This window comes from Acartia tonsa, chromosome 7, assembly GCF_053477335.1.
Source record: "Acartia tonsa isolate MP-2025a chromosome 7, ASM5347733v1, whole genome shotgun sequence".
Lineage (NCBI taxonomy): Eukaryota > Metazoa > Arthropoda > Copepoda > Calanoida > Acartiidae > Acartia > Acartia tonsa.
This window is the reverse complement of record NC_137266.1, coordinates 40780708-40804506: the sequence shown is the minus strand read 5'-3', so window position 1 is coordinate 40804506 and position 23799 is coordinate 40780708. Positions and strand designations below refer to the sequence as shown.

The 23799-nt window shown below is 32.0% G+C and overlaps 2 protein-coding genes across 8 annotated transcripts in view; both read left to right on the top strand.

Moving 5' to 3' along the window:
* The window catches only part of trus (programmed cell death 2 like trus), a 25933-nt gene extending 17126 nt beyond the window's left edge, over window positions 1-8807 (top strand). For 4 of the 7 annotated variants that reach the window (XM_080166260.1, XM_080166259.1, XM_080166258.1 and 1 more), the window contains 4 exons: window positions 3471-3535; window positions 4924-5013; window positions 5931-6017; window positions 6723-8807. In XM_080166260.1, coding sequence (XP_080022386.1) covers window positions 3471-3535; window positions 4924-5013; window positions 5931-6017; window positions 6723-6758 — 278 coding nt within the window. In that variant the 3' untranslated portion in view covers window positions 6759-8807. The remainder of the gene's footprint in view (window positions 1-3470; window positions 3536-4923; window positions 5014-5930; window positions 6018-6722) is intronic. The other 3 variants (XR_013881081.1, XR_013881079.1, XR_013881080.1) reach the window with 3 other exon arrangements.
* Window positions 8803-23799, top strand: LOC145323754 (N-alpha-acetyltransferase 40-like). Its single transcript, XM_080166261.1, has 9 exons — window positions 8803-8944; window positions 10857-10948; window positions 11832-11910; window positions 14854-14912; window positions 18605-18658; window positions 19388-19467; window positions 21371-21456; window positions 22031-22131; window positions 23409-23799. Exons 1-9 carry the CDS (start codon window positions 8846-8848, stop codon window positions 23461-23463), a joined length of 705 nt encoding a protein of 234 aa, XP_080022387.1. The 5' UTR covers window positions 8803-8845; the 3' UTR covers window positions 23464-23799.

The following is a 23799-nucleotide window of genomic DNA, read 5'->3' as shown; positions in this document are numbered from 1 at the left end:
GTACAATGTTACCTGGTGGATCTGGCATGGAAGACATGTACAGGTTAAACAGGACGGGGGACAAGACTCCGCCTTGTGGTACACCCTGCTTTACCTTTCTGTATTTACATACAGAATTCCGGAAAACTACGTAGGTTTGTCGTCCTCGTAGATATGCACATAGAAATCTCTTTATGTAGCTGTTCAGATCAAGTTTATTGATGTCGTCCAAGAGGATCTGGTGGTCGACCGTGTCGAATGCACGGGACAGGTCTATGGCTACAGAGACTGTTCTATGGGATGGCTTCTTCCTGTTTAGGCCTGTATGCACATGATTTATGATGGCTTGGAGTGCTGTACAGGTGGATCTTCCCTTTCTAAAACCATGTTGATGGGGGGCAAGTTGGACAGCGTCGTTGATTGAAGGAAGTAGGAGTGCTTCAAGGATCTTAATTGCTGGAGATAGGAGTGAAACAGGTCGATAGCTGGGTCCAAGGTTAGAAGGTTTGCCGGGTTTCAGTAAGGGAATGATCTTAGCTGTTTTCCATATGCTTGGGATGATGGACAGCTCCATGCACCTGTTGAAGATCATGGTGAGGAAGTTGATGGCTTTAGGTCCAAGATTCTTCAACATTATGGGTGAGATGTTGTCTGGTCCCAGTGCTTTGGAGCTCTTTGCTTTCTTTATTGCTGCCAGCGTCTGAGCAGGGGTGAAGATAATTTTGCGATGTTTAGTTTTCTTCTTCATGTTGCGTAGAATCCTGCGCAGAGGCTGTTGAGGTTTCTTGTGCGGGTCAGGGGTGTATTGCCTGTTGAACTGGTCTGCAATGTGTTTGGCATGTGTGTATGTCTTGTTGTTAAATTCAATGCCTTGATTGTTGGGCTGTTGGGGCTGGTTACCAAGGCTCTTAATGGTGTTCCAGAGCTTCTTGGAACCAGGATCACATGTTCCTAGATGTTCCTGCCATTTCTTCTTCTTGTGTTCGTTTATTAAGTTGTTGATGTTTTTGTTTAGGTCAGGAAGTCTGGCATCCACAGGGTTGTTTTTCTTCACCTCATCATGTTCGTCGATAAGTTTAGCTGCTTCGGTTGGAAGGGCATTGTAGATGGTAGGGATCCGTCCCGCAGGTATGAATCGTTTTGAAGCTTTTTGTAGGGTGGTGCGAAAAAATTTTTCAGCTTCATGGATGTTGTCAACTTTCTTGGCTTTTGAAAATTCCTTTTCTGTGAAAGATTGAAATTTTGGCCAATCCGCTTTAGAGAAGTTGATGAAAGTTTGCGGTTTAGAGTTGAACTTTTTCAGTGTGGCTGAGACACTGATAGTGATGGGTAAATGGTCAGAATTAAGTTTATTCTCGACCTTCCAGTTTGTAGTTGGTAACAGGCTGATTGAGGCAATACTTACATCTGGAGCAGTAGCTGAATTGTTGGCTACTCTGGTTGGCTGGTCAAGGTTTATGATGGCACAATCTTGATTAGATATGACGTCAGCTAAGGCTTCGCCCCTAGCGTCGTTGGTGGCTCCAGAGTGCCAGAGTGTATGGTGTGCATTCACATCCCCTAAAACATAGTAGTTGTCTCCAAGTCCAGTAGTTAATTCGTTTAGGGGTGGCACATAGTTTGGTGTATTACAGCTGCTCACTGGTGGAAGATACACATTTCTGATGTTGAGTGGAGATTGCTCGCCAGGAATACTGATGGTTAATGTCTCCAAGTGTGGATCTTGTTCAAGAGTGGGAGGTGTTTTTAACAGTGTGAAGCTTACGTCCTTGTGGACCAAGAAACCAAGCCCTCCACCTTTATTTACACCTCTGTCTTGTCTAACAAATGTGTAATTGGGGGTTGTTGGTTGTTTAGACTTCGATGTAAGTTTTGTTTCTTGTACTGCAGCTATGAGGGTTTTACTTTTCTCCATGTGATGAAGAAGTTCTGCTAAACTTGATTGTATGCCGTTTAGATTCCACTGCAGTATTTTTAGGTTGTAGCCTCGGTTTGGGAGGAGGTTGGGATTGGGTGGGGGAGGGGGAGGGTTTGGGGGGGGGGGGGTTACGTGGGGGGCGGGGGTTACGAGGGGGGGGAGAAGATTTTGAAGGAGGTGAATTTTTAGGAAGCGGGGTTTTAGTTTTGAGAGATTTGGGGTTTTTTGAAATTTTTGATTTTGAAAATTTTGGGGGGGAAATTGTTGGGGAGGGGGGGTTGGGGGGGGTGTTGATGCAGCGCTACGTGTTGAGCCACGGTCGCGGGTTAAAAGACATACTAAAGAAATAGTAGCTTTCGCCTTCCATAAAGTTGTGAGTAAGATTCCAGTCAAATGCGCTTATTAGGTCAAACTGTTTTAAAATACGCGTTTAGCTATACTATGCGTTTGCTCAACATTAAGAACAGTTAATAAGACTTAATAAGCGCATTTGACTGGAAGCTTGCTCACAATTTTACGGAATATTGCGAAAGCTACTATTCCCTTATAAAATAAAAAAAAAACCTATTAAAAATGACAGTCAATTATTAATTTGATTTAAGTTCTTTGCTTTTATTATGTTGACATAAATGAACTATGATTTTTTTGCAGGGCAAGTGTTGAGATATGCAAGATCTAATTATGATGAACCTCTAGTCTTTATATATTTATTTACAGGGCAAGTGTTGAGATATGCAAGATCTAATTATGATGAACCTCTAGTCTTTATATATTTATTTACAGGGCAAGTGTTGAGATATGCAAGATCTAATTATGATGAACCTCTAGTCTTTATATATTTATTTACAGGGCAAGTGTTGAGATATGCAAGATCTAATTATGATGAACCTCTAGTCTTTATATATTTATTTACAGGGCAGGTGTTGAGATATGCAAGATCTAATTATGATGTACCTCTAGTCTTTATATATTTATTTACAGGGCAAGTGTTGAGATATGCAAGATCTAATTATGATGAACCTCTAGTCTTTATATATTTATTTACAGGGCAAGTTTTGAGATATGCAAGATCTAATTATGATGAACCTCTAGTCTTGATATATTTATTTACAGGACAAGTGTTGAGATATGCAAGATCTATTTATGATGAACCTCTAGTCTTTATATATTTATTTACAGGGCAAGTTTTGAGATATGCAAGATCTAATTATGATGAACCTCTAGTCTTGATATATTTATTTACAGGACAAGTGTTGAGATATGCAAGATCTAATTATGATGAACCTCTAGTCTTTATATATTTATTTACAGCAAGTTTTGAGATATGCAAGATCTAATTATGATGAACCTCTAGTCTTTATATATTTATTTACAGGGCAGGTGTTGAGATATGCAAGATCTAATTATGATGAACCTCTAGTCTTTATATATTTATTTACAGGGCAAGTGTTGAGATATGCAAGATCTAATTATGATGAACCTCTAGTCTTTATATATTTATTTACAGGGCAAGTTTTGAGATATGCAAGATCTAATTATGATGAACCTCTAGTCTTTATATATTTATTTACAGGGCAAGTGTTGAGATATGCAAGATCTAATTATGATGAACCTCTAGTCTTTCAACATCTTGATAAGGTATTTTTTCATTTCATTGTTCTCACGGCCATTAAAAACCTACTTCAGGTTTAAAATTATAAAGGGATAGTTGCATGAAGTGCATTTAACAAGTTTGATTGCAAGCATATGTTACAAAAATACCATCTAACATATATTATTTTGTATTACAATGAATAGCAATCAATTTGGCACCACCGAAATAGTTATCATGCTGTTTTTGTGAAAATAGAACAGTCATTGATGTAGTTTAGACTATTGAACAGAAAAAAAATATGCAGTTCATTAAATTCAAGTTTAAATGCACTTCGTGCAACTACCCCTTTTCGATTAATAGGTAAAAATAAACATTAGAATTTATCTTGGTAGCTTGTAATCTTTATGTAAAACATGTTTTTTTTTATCAGTTTTGAAAGAAACATTAGAATAAAGAATACTGTTTTGCTCTTTAGTAGTGGCGCAAATCTACTTCATGAATCACTGTCTGTTCGTCCGTTTTTCCATAATGCTATGGGGGAAATGTGATTTTCTCGTCTGCTATTTAAGTTAGACAGCTAAATTTTTGTTGTAATCAGTGAAAGTTTTCATCGGTCATATGGTCAAGCTTTTAAGACAGAGTTATTTTTTTATATAAAGGATTCTTGATTTTTTAAAAGGATTTATGATATCGTATATTCTCTCCTTTTTTTTTGACAACTTTATACATCTACTTTATAACTCACTTTGTCTGTTTGTCCATCCATGATTTTTTTGCTGTTCGCTATCGTATGAATTTTGTCATTGTATCAATGTACACCTAAGGTTACGGTTGATAACAACGTAGGAACAGACCTACATTGTAAAGGGTAACTAACCATCGGTTCAGCGGTTAGCGAGATTCTTCGGTACAGACAAGATAGACACACAAATCCTGTTACATTATTATAAGGATCGGTTCCACGCCAAACGTGGAGTCCCAAACGTCGGAGTGGGACAAACGCAGGAGTGGGACAAACGTCGAAGTGGACAAACGCAGGATTTTTGGGACAAACGTCGGAGTGGACAAACACCCTGCGTTTAGGACTCCTGCGTTTGTCCACTCCGACGTTTGGGACTCCTACGTTTGGGGTAGGACCTAAGGATCATATAAATCTTTTTTTCCCATTATCTATCTACTCATCAACGTGAATACAGGGAGCTAAAGGGATAAGACAATGGCCTTTAAATTAATGTACATCCCCAATGATTATACTCAAAATTACCATTTACCACAATTACAATTAGTGGTTGAAACATTTGGACACTTAAGCTTTCCAAAGTTGGTAAGCCAATGAATAATAAAACGTTATTATAAAACTTTGGGAACTAGTGTAATTAACAGCCTAATGTCCCCTCCCTTCCTGACTATAATGTCTATTCATTTATTTTAGAGTGTTGTAACCAAGTGTCGGCATTGTGGGGGAAAGATGAGATTCGAGATGCAAATTTTACCAACTCTAGTCAACTTTCTGCAAGCTAAGGTATTCATTTTTTACTTTATGTAATTGATGTAAGATATACGTGGATATTACGACAATTTAGGTTGCTATTATGGAACTCGTTTATTGGCCAGTTTGTTCATCCAACAGGAGAAAAAGAGCTGGGTTAAATAGTGTGGAATGGGGGAGTCGATATTTTAGCCTTCTGCAAGTTTCACTTTATTAAGAGAACATGAAAATCTGGTGTAATATGCAAGTAATAATATATCTATTACTATTGTGTTGTCATGTATAGGGGTTAGATAAACCATAAATTCTAGATTATCAATGTTTATTCTTTAAAAGCGAAGCTTTTCTATAATTAGGGTTGGTCCGTCCGTCCGTCTGGAATAGATATCTTTTTACGTTAATTTAGGCATGTTATAATTGTGCTATCGATTTCAAACTTTGCATGGTGATTCCTGTAGTAGTTAGGTACGATTTAGAAACTCTATATCGTTACTAGAACTTCCATACGTCCATTTAAAACATGTTGATTATAAACTATTTTAATAAGTTTTTATGTGATATCATAATTCGATTGATCTGATTCCTAGGACAACAAAGTACAATGTTATAAGCGAAGCATCTCTATAATCAATTCCAAAAATCTAATTATTAAGTTCTGACACTCTACAAGTATTAATATTCGTTTGTCCTACCGTTTCAGAGCTTCGCTTTTATGGATGTTGTCATCCTTGTCAAATAAATTCTAACCCTGCGGGGCCTCCCAGTACCCAATATAACCTAACATGACAAAAAGTTATAAACAAACCAACAAAAAGCTAAACTCCTTACCTAATGTAAATTCATTTTTTAAACAGCTAGAAGACGCTTTGTACAAACGAACATTGTTTTAGGATATTGATGGAACCCTACTGGAGTATAAAACAACAATTATCTATACCTTATTGTTTTAGGATATTGATGGAACCCTACTGGAGTTTGGAACCATAATTATCTATACCTGTGTAGATAGCTGCTGGACACTTAATGATTCTATTAAGGTAGGCTTCACATTTCAAGCAAAGCTACTCTATCATTATTTCTATGGTCTTCTGATTATATCAGAAATTTAAGCCTTAGCTTTTACATCTTTATTGCTTTTTTACGCCCTCAGGACAAACGCAGGAGGGGCAAACGTTGGGGTGGACACTTAACCTAAGCTAACCTAACATATTTTCAACCAGCTTATAGGTTTTTAAAATGCCTAACACCTGCGAGGGGCTCATTTGTATATTCATATCTTAACCTAACCTAACCTGTATAGAAATGGTAAATTAACTTAATATTTAATTAAGACACTCCTGCGTTTGTCCACTCAGACGTTTGTCACTCCTGCGTTTGTCCTAGAATCTTTTTTTACTTTTTCTCAATAAATACGACAAAAAAAAATAATAATCTTAACATTTCGTCCACAAAAAGTGCTTCTTAAACTTTACAGAATCGGAAAAAGAATCATTTAAGCAGGGATAAGACAACGGCTGATAAATTGATGTATAGTACATCCTGATCACACACAATATTATCTATTCCGTAGATTACAATTAGTGGTTGAAACGTTTGGACACTCAGCTTAATAAACCAACCAATCAAAACTCCAAGAAAGTCCTTAAAGTTCACAAATAAGAAAACATTATTATTAAAGTTTGGGGAGTAGTGTAATAAACAGCCCAACTTGACACTACTTAAAAATTTTATATTTATTTTAGGAAGAAGTTGTTATTTTACAACACGAGAACATGTAAGAAAACATCTCAAAGAAATATACTGCTACATATTAACATAAAAAAATATAAAAAATATTGTCGGCTTTATATCGAATGAATGGATATAGAATACCTGGATATTGTGAGAGTTTCTTGCAAATCGTGATAAAATTTTTCTCCCAGCTGGCTACTATAACGGTACCCTTATCCCCCTCTTATGACTTTATCCCATCCACTCCCCTGACCGCTGAAGAACTCTGAGGACTATATTAGCAAACCTAATTGAAGACAAAAATTCCTCTGTCACAATATCCACGAATTTTATATCCATTATTAAAAGGAACAGTTCTATGAAATATATTAGAAATTAAGCTTTTTGTCAAATTTCCATAAAAAAATTTATAACTACAAATATCTTCATTGAACTATTCCATTTGAATTTTATAAACATTGAAAAATGTACCAATCCTTCTATGATAGATAGATATTAGAAACTTTGATATTATGCATTCAATGATTAGAAATAGATTTTCATATTTGATGCACTCAAAGTCTGAATAGAAGTTAGGTAAAAATATTTGATTCTTGAATAGCTACTTGAAATTTGTATGTTTAGGTAGGAAGGTTAATTTTAAAAAATTGACATTATTTTGTGGAGTTATTTTTTTCTTGGGGCTAATTCTCTTGGAAGGTTGTCTCTCCCCCCCCCCCCCCTTCTTAGGAACCTTTTATGGACCAATGATAAGCTTCACTGTAAAGGAGAATCATCAGCTGGCGAGATATCCTTCGTAACATAAAGATAGACAGACGTCCTGTTACTTTTATATAAGGATTACCAGTTAACCTTTGAATAATTTCTTTAAAAAAATGAATATTACTAAATTTATATCGCATGATTTTGAATTAAAATTCATTAAAGGTTATTGGTGCTTTTTTTTGCTTCGCTACTCATGGACGTTATAGTCTTTTTTGACAATATAAAAAGGTAAAAAAAAATTCTTTTTAAAATATAAAACCCAACTTCTATTTAGCTTTGGTGTGTGGGTGCTTTTACCCTTTGTAATACTTTAGAATAGAAATCTTTTATATATAAAATTAAAGAGGTTTAGCATAGTGTTTTTAACGGCTTAATAGATTGGCCTTCAGCGGCTAAAAGATCATCCTTGCCGCAAAATTATCAGGCATAAAAAATTTTAAAAGTTTTTTTCTCCCACAATGGGGGCTCCAAAACCCTAGTACCTAATATAACCTAATCAAGAGGAGGGGGTTATGTTATCAACTAGGTTCTTTAAGGGGAAAACAAAACGCCTAATATATCCCAAAAAAGTATCAAAAGTAAATTTTTCTTTCATTCTAAAACAAAAGAGAAGTTAAGTGGAAATAACAGGGGCAAAGCCATCAAGTCTAGTCGACTAAAGTTACCATAATATATTATTTAGGTACTGCTAAATCTCTCTAATTAAAATGTTTTAATCTAAATACTTATGTAAGTAAGGTATTGAATTACCTGTTTCAAAATTAATGATCTCATTTTCTTACTCTTTTTTTATTTAAAATTATTTTCAAATATTAAGAGCTTTTTGTTATATTTTTTTACTTTTGTTGAATCTCGTTATTTAATACAAAAAGGCGTAGGTAATTTATATTACATTATATTTCGAATCTTTTGTGATATTTTTTTTAAAGCTTATTTTGTTGAACAGGGTGCTTCACTTACATTGCCAAAACTTAAAATGATCAAAAGATACCTAGGTCCTAGAGGCTCTTTAAAAACTTAAAATATAATTTTTATTAAAATAAACCAACATTTTACAGTGTCAAATCCATTCAAGATGGAAACGATTTGATTTTAACTTTAAATAATTACATTTTTATTATTGTTAGAGAACATTTTTAATAGCAGTTGTGTGCTAAGGGATTTGTTAGGTAAGTGTGAGCCTTGAGGAGGAGAAAAAAATTTTGAAGGCAGTCCTGTTGTTTGAATATTTTAAGTTTATACAATTTAAGGGTCTCGCCCTGTATGAAACACATTCCATTCTAGTCATTTTTTTCTCTATATCAAATAAATAAACATTAATTTACAGATAACTTGATTGTACAGCTCGTACGTATTAAAACTAAATAAAATGGGAAAGAGGACAGGTAACAAGAGCGAGGCTAAACTGAGGAAGGCGGAGAGAAAAGAAATGAATGTTAAAATGGATGCTGGATGGATTAATGTTAAGGTATGTTTAGGATTACCCCCATACAAGTGCAGTAGGGTGTGTAGAGTGGTGTCAAAACCACTCCCCCCCCCCCCCCCCCATTAATATTGATTTTCCTCTTTTTTACCCCCACAAGGTTTTACAACCCCCTGAAAGAATACTGTGCGTGCACGAAACTGTGCCCCCTTAGTTATTGATAATTGAAGCCTTGAAGGAATTATTTTAAAAGTAGACTTTGCGTAATCTTTTTCAGAGATGGGAAAAAAAAACAGGTTTTTTTTAAAAAAGACCAAACCAGTTTTTTTTTTTTGGTTTAAACCGGTTTTTATTAATAAAAACCAGGTTTCTTTTGGGTTTTTTTTAATAATATCCAAATTATAGTATTCTAATTTAGTATAAAGGGGTAGTTTCACGAAATGCATTTGAACTTAATTTAGTGAACAGCATATTTTATCCTGATTAAATGGTTGAACTCAGGAATAAGGTATAACCAACAAGGGAATTAAATCTAAAATAATATTTGGTGGGCAAATGGAGAGGTCGTCAATTTTACGATGTGTTGCCCCCCAACGACAGCTGAAAAACACGTATAGGTTTCGTGATTTTTTCCGAATTAATTTCGTTATTGGTATGAGCTGGGTTAAACTACATTTATTTATATGGCATATATTTGAGAAAATTTCAATTTTCTACCACGTAGTTTTTAAAATATCAAGACTTGAAAATCGTCTTTTTAAATTGCATATATCACAAAAAGACAATTTTCAGGTCTTGATATTTTAATAACTACGTGGTAGAAAATTGAATTCATTTCAAATATATGCTATTTAAATGTAGTTTACCCCATTAACTAAGAAAAAATATGCGGTTCACTAAATTAAGTTCAAATGCATTTCGTGAAACTACCCCTTTAGTATAAAGATTTTAAGAATTTTGAATCAGGTATTTATGTTTTTGACTGTATTTTATACATTATAAAAAGACTAGCGGCTACGCCCCTAGAGGCCTCTAGGGGCACTTGAGGAGAAATTCATTTTAAAAGAAAAAGTAAAAAAAAATAAATTTTGGGGGGGCGAAATTTTTTTTTTGGGGGGGGGGGATGCCCTCCCCCCATTTTTAATTTTAGTTAAAAAAATTTAAGTTTTTTTTGGGGGGGGGTTTGGGGGTGTCCCACCCCCCAAGAAAATAGTTATAAACATTCCCGGGACCTATGAGAAGCTACCCTGTTAAGGAGAACCCAATCGGTTCAGCGGTTAGCGAGATCCTTCGGTACAAACATACAAACACACATACAAACATCATGTTACTTTATTATAAGGATATAACTGGAAAGATAGGCCTTTGTATAAATATTTTTAAAAAAAACCATTTAAACCATTCCACCTTGGGTTTTTTGTTTTTTTTAGCTTTTTTTTTTTGGTTTAAACCACTTGATTAAAACCACGTGGTTTTTTTTGCCATCTCTGATCTTTGTTAGGGATAGGACAATAGACGATAAATAGAGATAGATATACCCAATAAGTAGATCTTATTTTGAGTAATTTTAGTGGAAAAATATCTCTTATCACTTTAAAGATGCTTTACTTATTTTTCTAACCAAAGAATCTTAAGGGATAAGACAATTGAAAATAAATTGATTTACGTCCGCAATGATAACAAAACTATCTCTGCTTCAGATAGAAAAAAAGTTGGTTTCTTAGTTTGGACTCTACAAGTCTAAAACCAAAAGTTTTTGAGACAATAAATAAGATATTGGGATATAAAAACTTTAAGTACCAGTGTAATTTACATTCTAGTGTCCGCTCCCTCTCTGATTCCAACCCACAGTTTCATTTCAAATTATTATTAAAGGTTAAATCGCTTGTTGTAAAGCAGACAACAATCTTATTGTTAAGATAATCCTCTTTTTACAAATGCACATTCATTTATTTAGAAAGCCAACAGCCAAGAAAATCCGCTTTCTGTGCTACCCTCCTTCCAGAAGTATGAGAGGAATGGACTCTCTGTTAAGTTTGAGACCGTCAGGTATTATCAGAGAGAGAGGGGACCATGAGCTATTTTTTTCACTAGTCCCCAAAGTTTTATAATAATGTTTTCTTATTCGTTGGCTCAACAACTTTTGGGAATTTTGATTAGTTGCTTCATAAAGTTGAGTGTTTAAACGTTTCAACCAACAATTTTAATCTATTTAATTTTGTGTATCATCATTGGGGGGAGGACCATAAATTTATCGGCCATTGTCTTATCCCTTTAGATCTCTGGGTAATATAATAACTTTACAACAAATTATTACAAAATACAATTACAAAGTTAAATGTATTTAACAAAACTTTTAAAGAAATATAAAAAATGTTGTCTAGAATTTTTTTTTTATTACTCTACTCTGATCCCTGATTTTACTGCGGAATTTGAAGGCAGGGAAGTGTGCAGGGAGACAGGGATAGGACAGTGGATGATAAATCATTCCTCCTAATATTTTCCAACTACTAATTTCCATTATTATCATGTCCTCTATCTCATTTTATAATCAACTAGAGGCTACGCCCCTAGAGGCCTCTAGGCATTCGACCCCCTCACCCATCGTTTAAATTGTAGTTTTAAAGAAAAAATTTGTTGGACATTTTCTTCTAGGGGAGATTTCTCTTTGGAGGGTGGTGGTACCCTCCCCCAAAAATAGTCATAAACCTTCTTAGGAACTGTGAGAAGTTACCTTGTAAATGAGAACCATATGATATTGGTTCAGTGGTTAGCCAGATCCTTCGGTACACACACAAACAGACACACATAGATCCTGTTACTTTATTTTAAGGATTTACAAACTTATGCTGCAATAGAAAATTATAAATAATTCAATTGTCATATCCCCAAAATCCCTGACAGATTTTCAAGTTTAACCTTTTTATTCCAGGGCAGCGAATTTGAATGGAGCGACGAAAGATTGGATTTTCAAACTTTTAGAATCTAACATGAAAACTTTATATGAAGAGGTAAAACTTTTTAAACCTGGATAGATTGATAGGTAGACACATATTTTCACAGATTATTCCTTATGATAAAGTAAAGAATCTGAAACGACGAAAAAGCGCTACGTGTTAAGCCACTGTCGCGGGTTATATAGGATAAGAAAGTATGTTCCGTGATAAGCACAGTGGTTAGCGGGATCTTAAACTACAAATGTTGAATTTACCTAAAGTTGTAGCGTAGCTATGGAGGCACTAAACACCAGCACATAAAATGACATGTTTAAATTAGTCTAAACACGTAACAGGATTTAATCAATTTGGATACCCACATATAAATATTTGAAACCCCAGTAATCTGCAATGAACAAAAGCCAAATTAATAATCAAATAGAATCTTATTTACATAAAACATAACATGAGAATATACCTATTTAATTTAAGCAACATAATTAACTTGTTATCAGTATCAACTATGCTTGGTAGGAAAGAGTCCTCCTAGTCACGTCGCCCTCTTGCCTACAGACTGGTTTGTTAGAGATCTTGCTTGTTAGCAAAACTTATAATCATTAAATTATTTATCACAACAACAAACAAATGAACTTCATATTTCTTTACCTCAGCTATTAACCAGTAAATTACCCCTTCTACAATATTTTTTTTCCAAGATTCTCTGAGAAAAATGAAAAATATATGTAATAATTCTCTAGGGAAATCATCTCATGTCGGTTATTATCCTAGTTCTATTTGTATTAACATTATAATAACTATGTTAAGTAAATACTCTATAATATAATATATCTAGTTCTATTTGTATTAACATTATAATAACTATGTAGAGTAGATACTCTATAATATAATATATCTAGTTCTATTTGTATTAACTTTATAATAACTATGTAGAGTAGATACTCTATAATATAATATATCTAGTTCTATTTGTATTAACATTATAATAACTATGTAGAGTAGATACTCTATAATATAATATATCTAGTTCTATTTGTATTAACATTATAATAACTATGTAGAGTAGATACTCTATAATATAATATATCTAGTTCTATTTGTATTAACATTATAATAACTATGTAGAGTAGATACTCTATAATATAATATATCTAGTTCTATTTGTATTAACATTATAATAACTATGTAGAGTAGATACTCTATAATATAATATATCTAGTTCTATTTGTATTAACATTATAATAACTATGTTGAGTAGATACTCTATAATATAATATATCTAGTTCTATTTGTATTAACATTATAATAACTATGTAGAGTAGATACTCTATAATATAATATATCTAGTTCTATTTGTATTAACATTATAATAACTATGTAGAGTAGATACTCTATAATATAATATATCTAGTTCTATTTGTATTAACATTATAATAACTATGTTGAGTAGATACTATATAATATAATATATCTAGTTCTATTTGTATTAACATTATAATAACTATGTAGAGTAGATACTCTATAATATAATATATCTAGTTCTATTTGTATTAACATTATAATAACTATGTTGAGTAGATACTCTATAATATAATATATCTAGTTCTATTTGTATTAACATTATAATAACTATGTTGAGTAGATACTCTATAATATAATATATCTAGTTCTATTTGTATCAACATTATAATAACTATGTAGAGTAGATACTCTATAATATAATATATCTAGTTCTATTTGTATTAACATTATAATAACTATGTTGAGTAGATACTCTATAATATAATATATCTAGTTCTATTTGTATTAACATTATAATAACTATGTAGAGTAGATACTCTATAATATAATACCTATATCTAGTTCTATTTGTATTAACATTATAATAACTATGTTGAGTAAATACTCTATAATATAATATATCTAGATCTATTTGTATTAACATTATAATAACTATGTAGAGTAGATACTCTATAATATAATATATCTAGTTCTATTTGTATTAACATTATAAAAACTATGTAGAGTAGATACTCTATAATATAATATATCTAGTTCTATTTGTATTAACATTATAATAACTATGTTGAGTAGATACTCTATAATATAATATATCTAGTTCTATTTGTATCAACATTATAATAACTATGTAGAGTAGATACTCTATATTTTAACATATATCTATTTTACAAAAAAAATTATGTTGATAACTATAAAAACAATCCGCCCAACCAACCAGGGCAAAAGGGATAGTTGGATGAAGTGCATTTAACAAGTTTGATTGCAAGCATAAGTTACAAAAATACCATCTAACATATATAAATTTGTTTTACAATATATAACAATCAATTAAGCACCACAAAAAATAGTCCTCAAGCTGTTTTTGTAAAAACAGGACAGTCATATAAGTTGCATCTATTCAAAAAATGATTTTCAAGTCTTGATATTTTTAAAACTACCTGGTAGAAAATTGAAATTCTTTCAAATACCCATATATTTTATAGAAGTAGTTTAAACTATTGAAATTTAAATGACGTACAGTTCACTAATTTCAAATTTGAATGCACTTCGTGCAACTTTGATACTGAATTTCATTTCCTATAAGTGTACGTACAAACATACCCGGCCCCCCCTTTAGAATTTTTCAAATGCTTATTTCTCGTTTTTAAAATAACCCACTATTCCAATTGTAGTTTTTTAAAGAAAAATTTTCGGTACCCTGGTAAAAAAGGAAGTCCAGTAAGTCATACAGAAGCGCCCCCCGCGCCTAGCAGCACGTATTGGCGATTTTTTGAGGGGATGATGGTATCCTTCCTTAAAATATTTATTAACCTTCCCAGGACACATGAGAGGCTGAATTGTAAAGAAAACAATATCGGTTCAGCAGTTAGCGAGTTACTTAGACACACAAATATCCTGTTACGTTATTGTAAAGATGGAAATGTAATAATTAAACTAAACAGAAGTTATTTAAATGTTACAAATTTCTCTATATTTTAGTCTGATTGGGGATGGAACGAAGTAAACAAGAAAACAGAAATGTTCGAAGATGCGGCCTGGTAATATTTAAGTTTTTCTCAGGGATAAGGGATGGGAAACGTAGGAAAATATTATTTCAGGCCTATTTCAAGCCTAGGCCTATTTCTAGCCTAATAAACCAGTTTTGGGATGGCGCAGTGGTTCGTATAAAACGCTAATGAAAAAGCTGTGTGTGTGTGTGTAGATAAAGTATAGAATCAAATTCAGGTAGCTAGTTTAAAGTAAAAAACATAACTTTTTATAAACCTATATATTAATGGCTTTTGTTAAAATGAGGTTTTTTCTCTCCCAAAATTTTTTTATCTTTTACTTTGGTAATTTGAACTGTCAGAAAGCTATCGTTGGGTTTCCCTCAGACAGATTTTAGTTTGTATTATTTGCATTTTTATTAATGAGTAAAAATTTTATTTGAAAATTTCATTGCTAATTAAAATTCAAAATAAATAAATTAATATGCACCTGGGTAACATTCTATCAAGTTCTTTGGATACTATTATGTAGTGATAGATTTGTACTGTGTTGTATTGTACATATATTAGGGTTAAGGTGTTGTATCAATTCCGTATTAAATTTTTAAAATTCAAAATACAACATCTAATTTATAAACTACCAAATGAAAATTCGTAGCTACCTTCCCGTAATAATCCCGTTATTTTTGTTTTTTCTATATGGCCCTTTTTTAATGTTTAACTCTAAGCAGATTTAATAATTAAGCTAATGTGATCTAACACCATTTATATTTATTTTTTAGTAGCAGACGAAATCATTATTTTTTCTAGAATTGTCTGCTTCTAAAATTTCCGCCAATTGGTGATTGGTTGTTAAAAACAGGCCGATTCTTATTGGTTTAGAGCGATAGCTACTTGGGAGCGTCCGCCAGTTTGATAGGAATTTGTAATAGTTGCAATATCCCTTTAGAATCTAGGCCGGGACCTAATGGCCAGGTTTCCTATCCCTTATCCCTGGTTTTTCTTCTTTAAGAAAAAATTGTATGTCAATTTTAGAGTAGATTTAATACCTACAGCTTATATTTTATTACTTGGATCCTACACCAGATTTGCATGTTCTCAAATAAAGTAAAAATTGTAGAGGGCTAAAATAATGATACCCCTCATCCCCTATTTACCCAATTCCCTCCACTCCTACTGGATGAACAAACGGACCAACAAGCAAGTTCCATGTAAGCAACCTTAATTGACAAAAATTTTCCCCTGGCATAATTTCCTCGTATATTCTACATCCATTTCCGATAACAACAAAAAATAAGTTTAGTGTCGGTCTGACTATTCTTTCATACCAAATAGATTGTTTTGTTCGTTTCATAGATAAAAAAATAAAAGAGAGGAATCGAAGCAACTAGAAGACGAAATTAGGCAGTGGGCCTAGAGGCCTACTCAGCGCTGTTGCCGCGCTAAAATTTATTGCTATTCCACTACTTTTCAAATGGGAAGATTAAAAATTATTAAAAAAATATTTTTTTACTTTTTACTATTTCCATATTTAGGGCAAGAATATTAGATTAGATATTTTCGTTTTAATGTTTTAATTAAAAATTACATAGAATTTTTTTTTTTTTTTTTAAATTTGTTCATGAAAGATGAATCCTTCTCACAGTGAGCCCAGGAATCCAATTTTGTGGAAAAAATTAATAACTTCCTTATTTTTTAACCAAATCGAACAATTTTTTTTTTAATTGGAAGGTTTTTATAGTATCTTTTACAGAATTAACAAAATTTTCCCCTTCCCCCCTCCCAAGATGATTGGGGGGCCAAGATATCCCCCCCAAAGTGAATAATATTCATAATTCTTATCTTAACTTTCTCATTTTTTCCATAAAATTGATTTTTTTTTTTTTTAATTGAAAGGTATTTAGAGTACTCTGTATTAGATACAAAATTTACCGACTAAAAAGTTATGCTTCACTATGGTTTTATATGAAAAAACTTTAAAATGTAAAGCATTTTTAGATACAATATCATCAACTGCTTTCTTGAGTTTAAAGGACAAAAAAAATAAAAGCATCAAATGCTGTAAATTGTAAAAGTATATTAATTAAACTGTTTAAAATATTACAAGCTACCAACCCTTTTCTAAACATACATTTTAATCAAAATGATGTACTTTTGTGTCAAAGCTTTTAAACAACAGTTTGAACTCATCAAGACATTTGATGAATATTCACCAAACTATGCTTAACATTTCAAATTTTTTTTTCATATAAAACCATGGTGAAACCTTACCTTTTACTCGATAAACCAAATAATAAACATAAAATTAGTATAATCACTAAAAAAATGACAAGGATCAATGCTGGAAGGTGCTTAGAATCACTTGCTCTTGTTCGAAGATAGTCCTCTTTAATCAAATTAGAAACTTGATTGTAGAAAAACATAAAATTATTGAAAAGAAACTTAAAAATGATAATGAGAATACTGAGTTTTGTAACCATATTTGTTTCTAAATCAAAATTGCGGAGGATGAACCACAAGAAGAACAAGAAAGGGGGGGGGGACATATTTACATATCCTATATTTTTTTTTTTTGGGTGGGGGGGGGTTGAGTTGTCTTACTTTAATTTATAAAAAGAAAAAATGAAGAAATTTTTTTTTATTTTTTTTTGGGGGGGGGCAATTACTCTTTAGAGGGTGGTAGTACCCTCCTCCAAAATAGTTATTAACCTTTCCAGGACTTATGTGAACCTATTTGAAGGAGAACCATATCGGTTCAGTGATTAGCAAGATCCTTCTGTTTCTTTTATATAAGGATTATACACTAAATTTAGCTTAATAAGGTTGCGTATGACCTTTACAAAAATGTCTATAGAGCTTAAGCAACTAAGTGAAAGTTAATAAGACCAACGGGATCTTCTTATATATTGCCTAAATAATGCTAGAACTCAATCCTAAAAGTTTTCATCTCGTTGCTAAAAAGATCAAGGTATTTGAATCAGAGCATAAAAAAATATTCAATGTGCTTTTTCTTGCAATTTCACTGTCTTTCTTTAATATGGATTTAAGAGGTTTTTTTATACAAAACTATTTTGTTTCTTGTTATCCAGCGTTAGATAATTGCACAACGGTTCTAAAATGGTATTACATTACGTTCTAAGTTAATATTTGATTAAATGGCAGATAAAACAAAAAAATAAAAAATAAACATTTTTTTGGGAGATTTTTGTATCTAAATTCCGTGAATTCCAGGGTAACAACTTCAGAAGGCCATAAAAACTTTAATTTTTATATTTTTCATTGATTTAAAAATGCAAACCTCCTCTAATATGATGAATATTAACATGGACTTTTAAAATAATTGATTTTCTAAAGTTCGATTTTTGGGCCTAAATAATTTTTTCCACAAAATTGCATTCCTGGGCTCACTGTGCTTCTATTTCTAAAAAGGGGGAAATTTTTTTCATAATGAACATTCAGCTGATTCTGACCGCCCACGGCTGTTTGCTAAATATCGCTTTTCTTTTTATTCACATTATTATTTATGATTGACTTACAAAAAGCCCTGGGCGGCTTTTGATTTTCGTCTGCTTCTAAATTTAGGGATGGGGAAGTAGTATTTTACCATGAAAAAGGGGTGAGTATTCATCCTCTTATCCTTTTTCCCTTTGGTTCGTTTAAATCAACATCTAAAGTATAGAAAAAAATCACTTTTAGAAATGCATAAATTGTTCTGTATTATTTTATTAAATTTCCCATTGTAGGTATTTGATAGCCAGGGACTCTGAAGATAAACCTGTGGCGTTCTCTCACTTTAGGTAACTCTATTACAGCTTTTTATAATTTTCATGGATTTTAGGAGATAAGACAATGGACGAAATATTCATGATGATAAACAAAATGTTCCCTGTTTTAATTTAAAATTATTGGTTGAAAAGTTTGAACAAATCTTGGTTGGAACCTACTATCAAAATACTATAAAAATGCCGCCCAAAGTTTTAGAGCCAACGATAATGATATCTTGGTAAAAAAAAACTGTGTTCCAGTTGAATTTACAAACCAATGTGCAACTAAACAGCTTACACCAACAACGAAATTAAATTGAGAAAAAATCACGTAATTTTAGCTGTCGTTGAGGGTCAATACATCGTAGAATTGACGATCTCTACATCTGCCCCCAAAATATTATTTTAGATTTATTTCGCTTGTTGGTTATACCTTATTCCTTGAAACGATAGGTCAAAGGAAAAAGTATTATTTTTATTTTTTTGTACATTATGCTAGTTTTCTTTACCTTTTTCTTTCATTATCCTAGAAAATTAACTCATTACATGGATAAATTAAAAAAAGACCCTGCTGTTTTGTAACAAAATGTGTACTTTTTCTAACCACTAATGTGGTTGGATTGTTTATACACGAAGATTCTATTGGTCCTTTAAAGAAAATCTAGTAATAAAAATAACTAAATAAGAGTTTGTGATTATAAATTAAACGTTTTACTTTTTTTATTATCTAAAATTAATTGTTAATATTTTTTTATGTTTTAGGTTTGACATGGATTTTGATGATGATGTTGTGTACTGCTATGAAATTCAACTAGAACCTGCCTATAGGAGAAAAGGATTAGGTAAGAACAATAGAAAATTATGTATTTTCATTTCTAGAAAATATAATACCCCAAAAATACGCCATAGCATTTAACTGCACAATAACCTTTTTCAGTTTTTGGGGGGATAGATTTTCATTTATGGTTTACTTAAGATGTTGGGGAGGGGGGGGGGTTCGACCTCTCTTCCTATTATATAAAGTAGTAAAAATATAAAGTATTTAAGTATGTATATAAAAGTAAAGATTTTTTAAATATTTGGGTTGGTTCAAAGATAAGTCAAAATTAAAAGAAAAATAAGAGGGTTTTGTTTTGTTGGGTTGGAGATATCCTCCGCCAGAATAGTCAAAAACCTTCCCTGGACCTATATGGAGATTCACTGTAAATGAGACCCATAATGGTTCAGCGAAATCATTCACCACAGACAAAAAAAAACTTACTACTTTATATAATAGGATTTGAATCTAATTACATTACATAAATCTAGACTTATATTGTAATCTGTTTCACTAAAAACTTTCTTAGCCTACCCTAGGAGTGTTCGTATGATCAAACAAATATTTACATTAAGGTAGAATCTGAAAAATAACAAATTACCTAACACATTAAAGCTTAATAAAAAAGTCCAATTTATAATAAGTAAAGGGAGTGAGGCTTTTTTAATATGACCTTTTGAATCTCCCTAACTACTGAACCAATCGGATTCTCAATTTCAGAGAAGCTTCACATAGGTCTAGGGATGCTTTTTAGATATTTTGTTCTTTATCTCAGGTCTTGGGATTGGTTCCTAAAATCTACGAATGCGTCACTTAATGACAATTAAAATTAAGGATGCCCATTAGTAAAAAATCTAGAAGGGAGATTTTCAATAAAAACACAGAATTTTTACACAAATATATGGCTATCTCATTCCCCCATCCCAAAAGAAAATGTCGTGGAGGTCAAAAAATTTAGCTTATTGCTAGATTTATCTTCTGATTATTCCTATGAATTTTAGGTAGTTTTTACATCTGTCTACATTCTGTTATTAACTAACATAAGCCAGGGATCTAAAGGGATAAGAAAATGGCTGATAAATTGATGTACATCCCCAATAAATATACACTAAATTACCACTTTTATTGATTACAACAATGGTTTAAACGTTTGGATACTGAACTAAATGAACCAACCAATCAAAATAAGTCCCCAAAGTTGTAAAGCCATCAATTAGGAAAGTTTCATTAAAAAACTTGGGGACCAGTGTAATAAACAACCAATTGTCCACTATCTCTTCGAACATTAGCAGACAATTGCAATGAGTAGCTATTCTATAGCATAATTAATTTGCTAGTTTGAATGATCACCACTATACTAAAGTTGCAGTAAAGTTAGTAAACTCTTTAGAATAGTTGTTTGTTACACACAGTAAAGTAAAACTTAGGTAACAACGTAAAATTATCCATCTAATGCATAAAATAACATAAGTCTCTATTTTTGGTAAATACTGGTCTTTAGGAGCATCTAGGAGATTGGAGAGAGAGGTAACACCCAAAAACTGAAATATGGTTTTAGAAATTTAAGAGAAATTCTCTTTAGACAGAAAATTAAGCGGTTTCTCTTAAATCGCATATGGACCATAAACGAACTATCCAATAAAAACTAATTTTGTTGCTTCTTTTAGTTTTGGTTGGGTTAGGTAAAGTTTAGAAATGGCCCTCAGGAATTGTACCCTGTAGAGATAGGACCCCTAAGGATTATGGCCCCCTTTCCCCCCACAAGAGATAAAACATGTTTTTTTTTTGTCTAAACTGGTAAATGGTAGTTCAAAAATAGGTTAGAATTATTACACAAAAACCTCTCCAATTACTGTATTATAGTTTACTGTTTTTAATAATAAGTATTAGCTTTGTATCTCCGATATTTATGTTTCTTGTTAATTCAGGTAAGCTTATGATGAAGGTGCTGGAACTGCTGATGATCAAGGCTGACATGGTCAAGATCATGCTCACTGCTTTCAAGCATAATGAGGTAACAGTCAAGGATAGGACCATGGCTCGGCAGCCGCGCGTAAGCTGCCTGTAAGCCTCAGGGAAATCAACATTTTACAAATTTTAAAATTCAACTGGAAGTCTAAACCTGACATAAATATGGGAATCCCTTTTTTCAAAGAAAATTTCAAAGCATCCCCAACGGTTTTAAATTTGAGGCTTAGTCGCGGCTGTCGAGCCCTGTAAAGGACTGGATGATAAATAATCCCTCATGCCAAAATATTATGTTGCACAAAATAAATTCTTAAGTACAATTATACAAGGAAGGCAAGCTTAACTTATCTAAAAGTCAGACAAACTAACGTTAACAGATATATAGTAACATGTAGAAATGCTTCGCATATAACATTATACCAAGAAAATTAGAAATCCTTATTTCAACAGTGAAGTAAAAAGGATGAATATATCAAAGAAGTTATTTCTTTTTAAAATTTTATTTTTAAATTGTGTTACAGGATTTGTCTTGCCAAGTTTGAAATCAATTAGACAATTCTAACATGCCTAAAGACATACGGACCATTACTAATTAAATAGTACCTTTGTTATTTTTTTAGGATGCTATGAAGTTCTTCAAGAACTGTCTGCTCTACGACATCGATGAAACCTCTCCCTACAACACTATCTACGAACAATTTGACTACGAGATTCTTTCTAGGTACGATATCATAGTATGTAAAGTAGTTAAGTTGTCTTGTCTGAAGCTCAAGATTTCAATAACTAATGAACTGATTGATTTCTTCTTTAAAGTAATTTTGAGTTTTGGACATTTTTTTCAGATGTAAGCCTTGGGTTGGTTTTATGCTATTTTCTGTATCCTTCTTTGAATACAAAGCCCCTAATAGCCAGGGGTGCCGGCGCTATTATAAGATAATGATTAATGACATAGAAAGATATGAGGGATAGACTATAAAAGTTGGAAAGATTTTTAATCAATATAATAGATTTGAAATCTGCATAAAATTTTAAGGATTTTTTATAAAATTCGTTTTTTATATAATTCTTTATTTAAAGGCGCAAATACGATTTAAGTTAATAAATTTTGACCAATAGGGCAATAGGATAGCTGGATTGGAAACTACCTACGCTCTAATTGGTTGAATGATGTACGTCACTTAAGCTTCTTCAATCAGAGCGCAGATAGTTTTCAATCCACCAATCACAGATCTTAAAATTATTTAACTTAATTTGTATTTGCGCCTTTAAATAAAGAATTATATAAAAAACCTTATAAAAAATCCTTAAAATTTTATGCAGATTTCAAATCTATTATATTGATTAAAAATCTTTCCAACTTTTATAGTCTAATGAGGGAGCAATGGAGCATTTCACATGAATTTAAAGATAGCTAGAACAATTAAGATAGATTGGTATTCAACCAATATAGATGAGAGGATATAAGTTGCGTAAAATTGCAATTTAGACATGTAGATATATAATAGCTATCTAGATTGATAGAATGATAGATAGATAGAATAATAGATAGATAGATAGATAGATAGATAGATAGATAGATAGATAGATAGATAGATAGATAGATAGATAGATAGATAGATAGATAGATAGATAGATAGATAGATAGATAGATAGATAGATAGATAAAGAAAAAGATAGTCTTACGGACGGACAGATAGATATTGAGACATTAAGAAATCCTTATACTAAAGTAACAGGATGTTTGTCTGTGTGTCTGTACCGAAGGATCTCGCTAACCGCTGAACCGATCGGGTTCTCCTTAACAGGGTAGCTTCTCAAGTCCCGGGAAGGTTTATCACTATTTTATTGGGGATGGGACACCCCTAACCCCCCCAAAAATGAAAAATAGAGGCCTCTAGTGGCGTAGCCGCTAGTATAGCATATAGAAATATGATATCTAGATAGATAGTAGGAATTTAGACCAAAGTGCCAAAAAATAATATTTTAATTTCATTTCAGGTTCAACCCAAAGAGAAAGCCCGCTGAAAACAACGAAAATAAGCCAATAAATTAGATAAATAATAAAATATACCCTCAATCGCCAAGGAACAGAAAGACTAAGTAATTTAATTAAACCCTGCCAAAATTCTGTAATCACTTCCCTCCTATTTTAAATATGAAATATTTTTACAATATTTTCAGAGATTTTTTTTCAAATTAATTTGAAGATTTTTTTGTTTAAGTAAGAACCATTTATTAAATATTTCATTACTTTTATAAATGAAGTATTTAGCTACTTTAAAGACGATTTTGTGATTTTTAGAAACTTATTACGCTTAAATATAAATCTCATGACATTTTTGTATTTTTATACTTTTATATTTATTGATAAATAAATTGGTAAAATTAA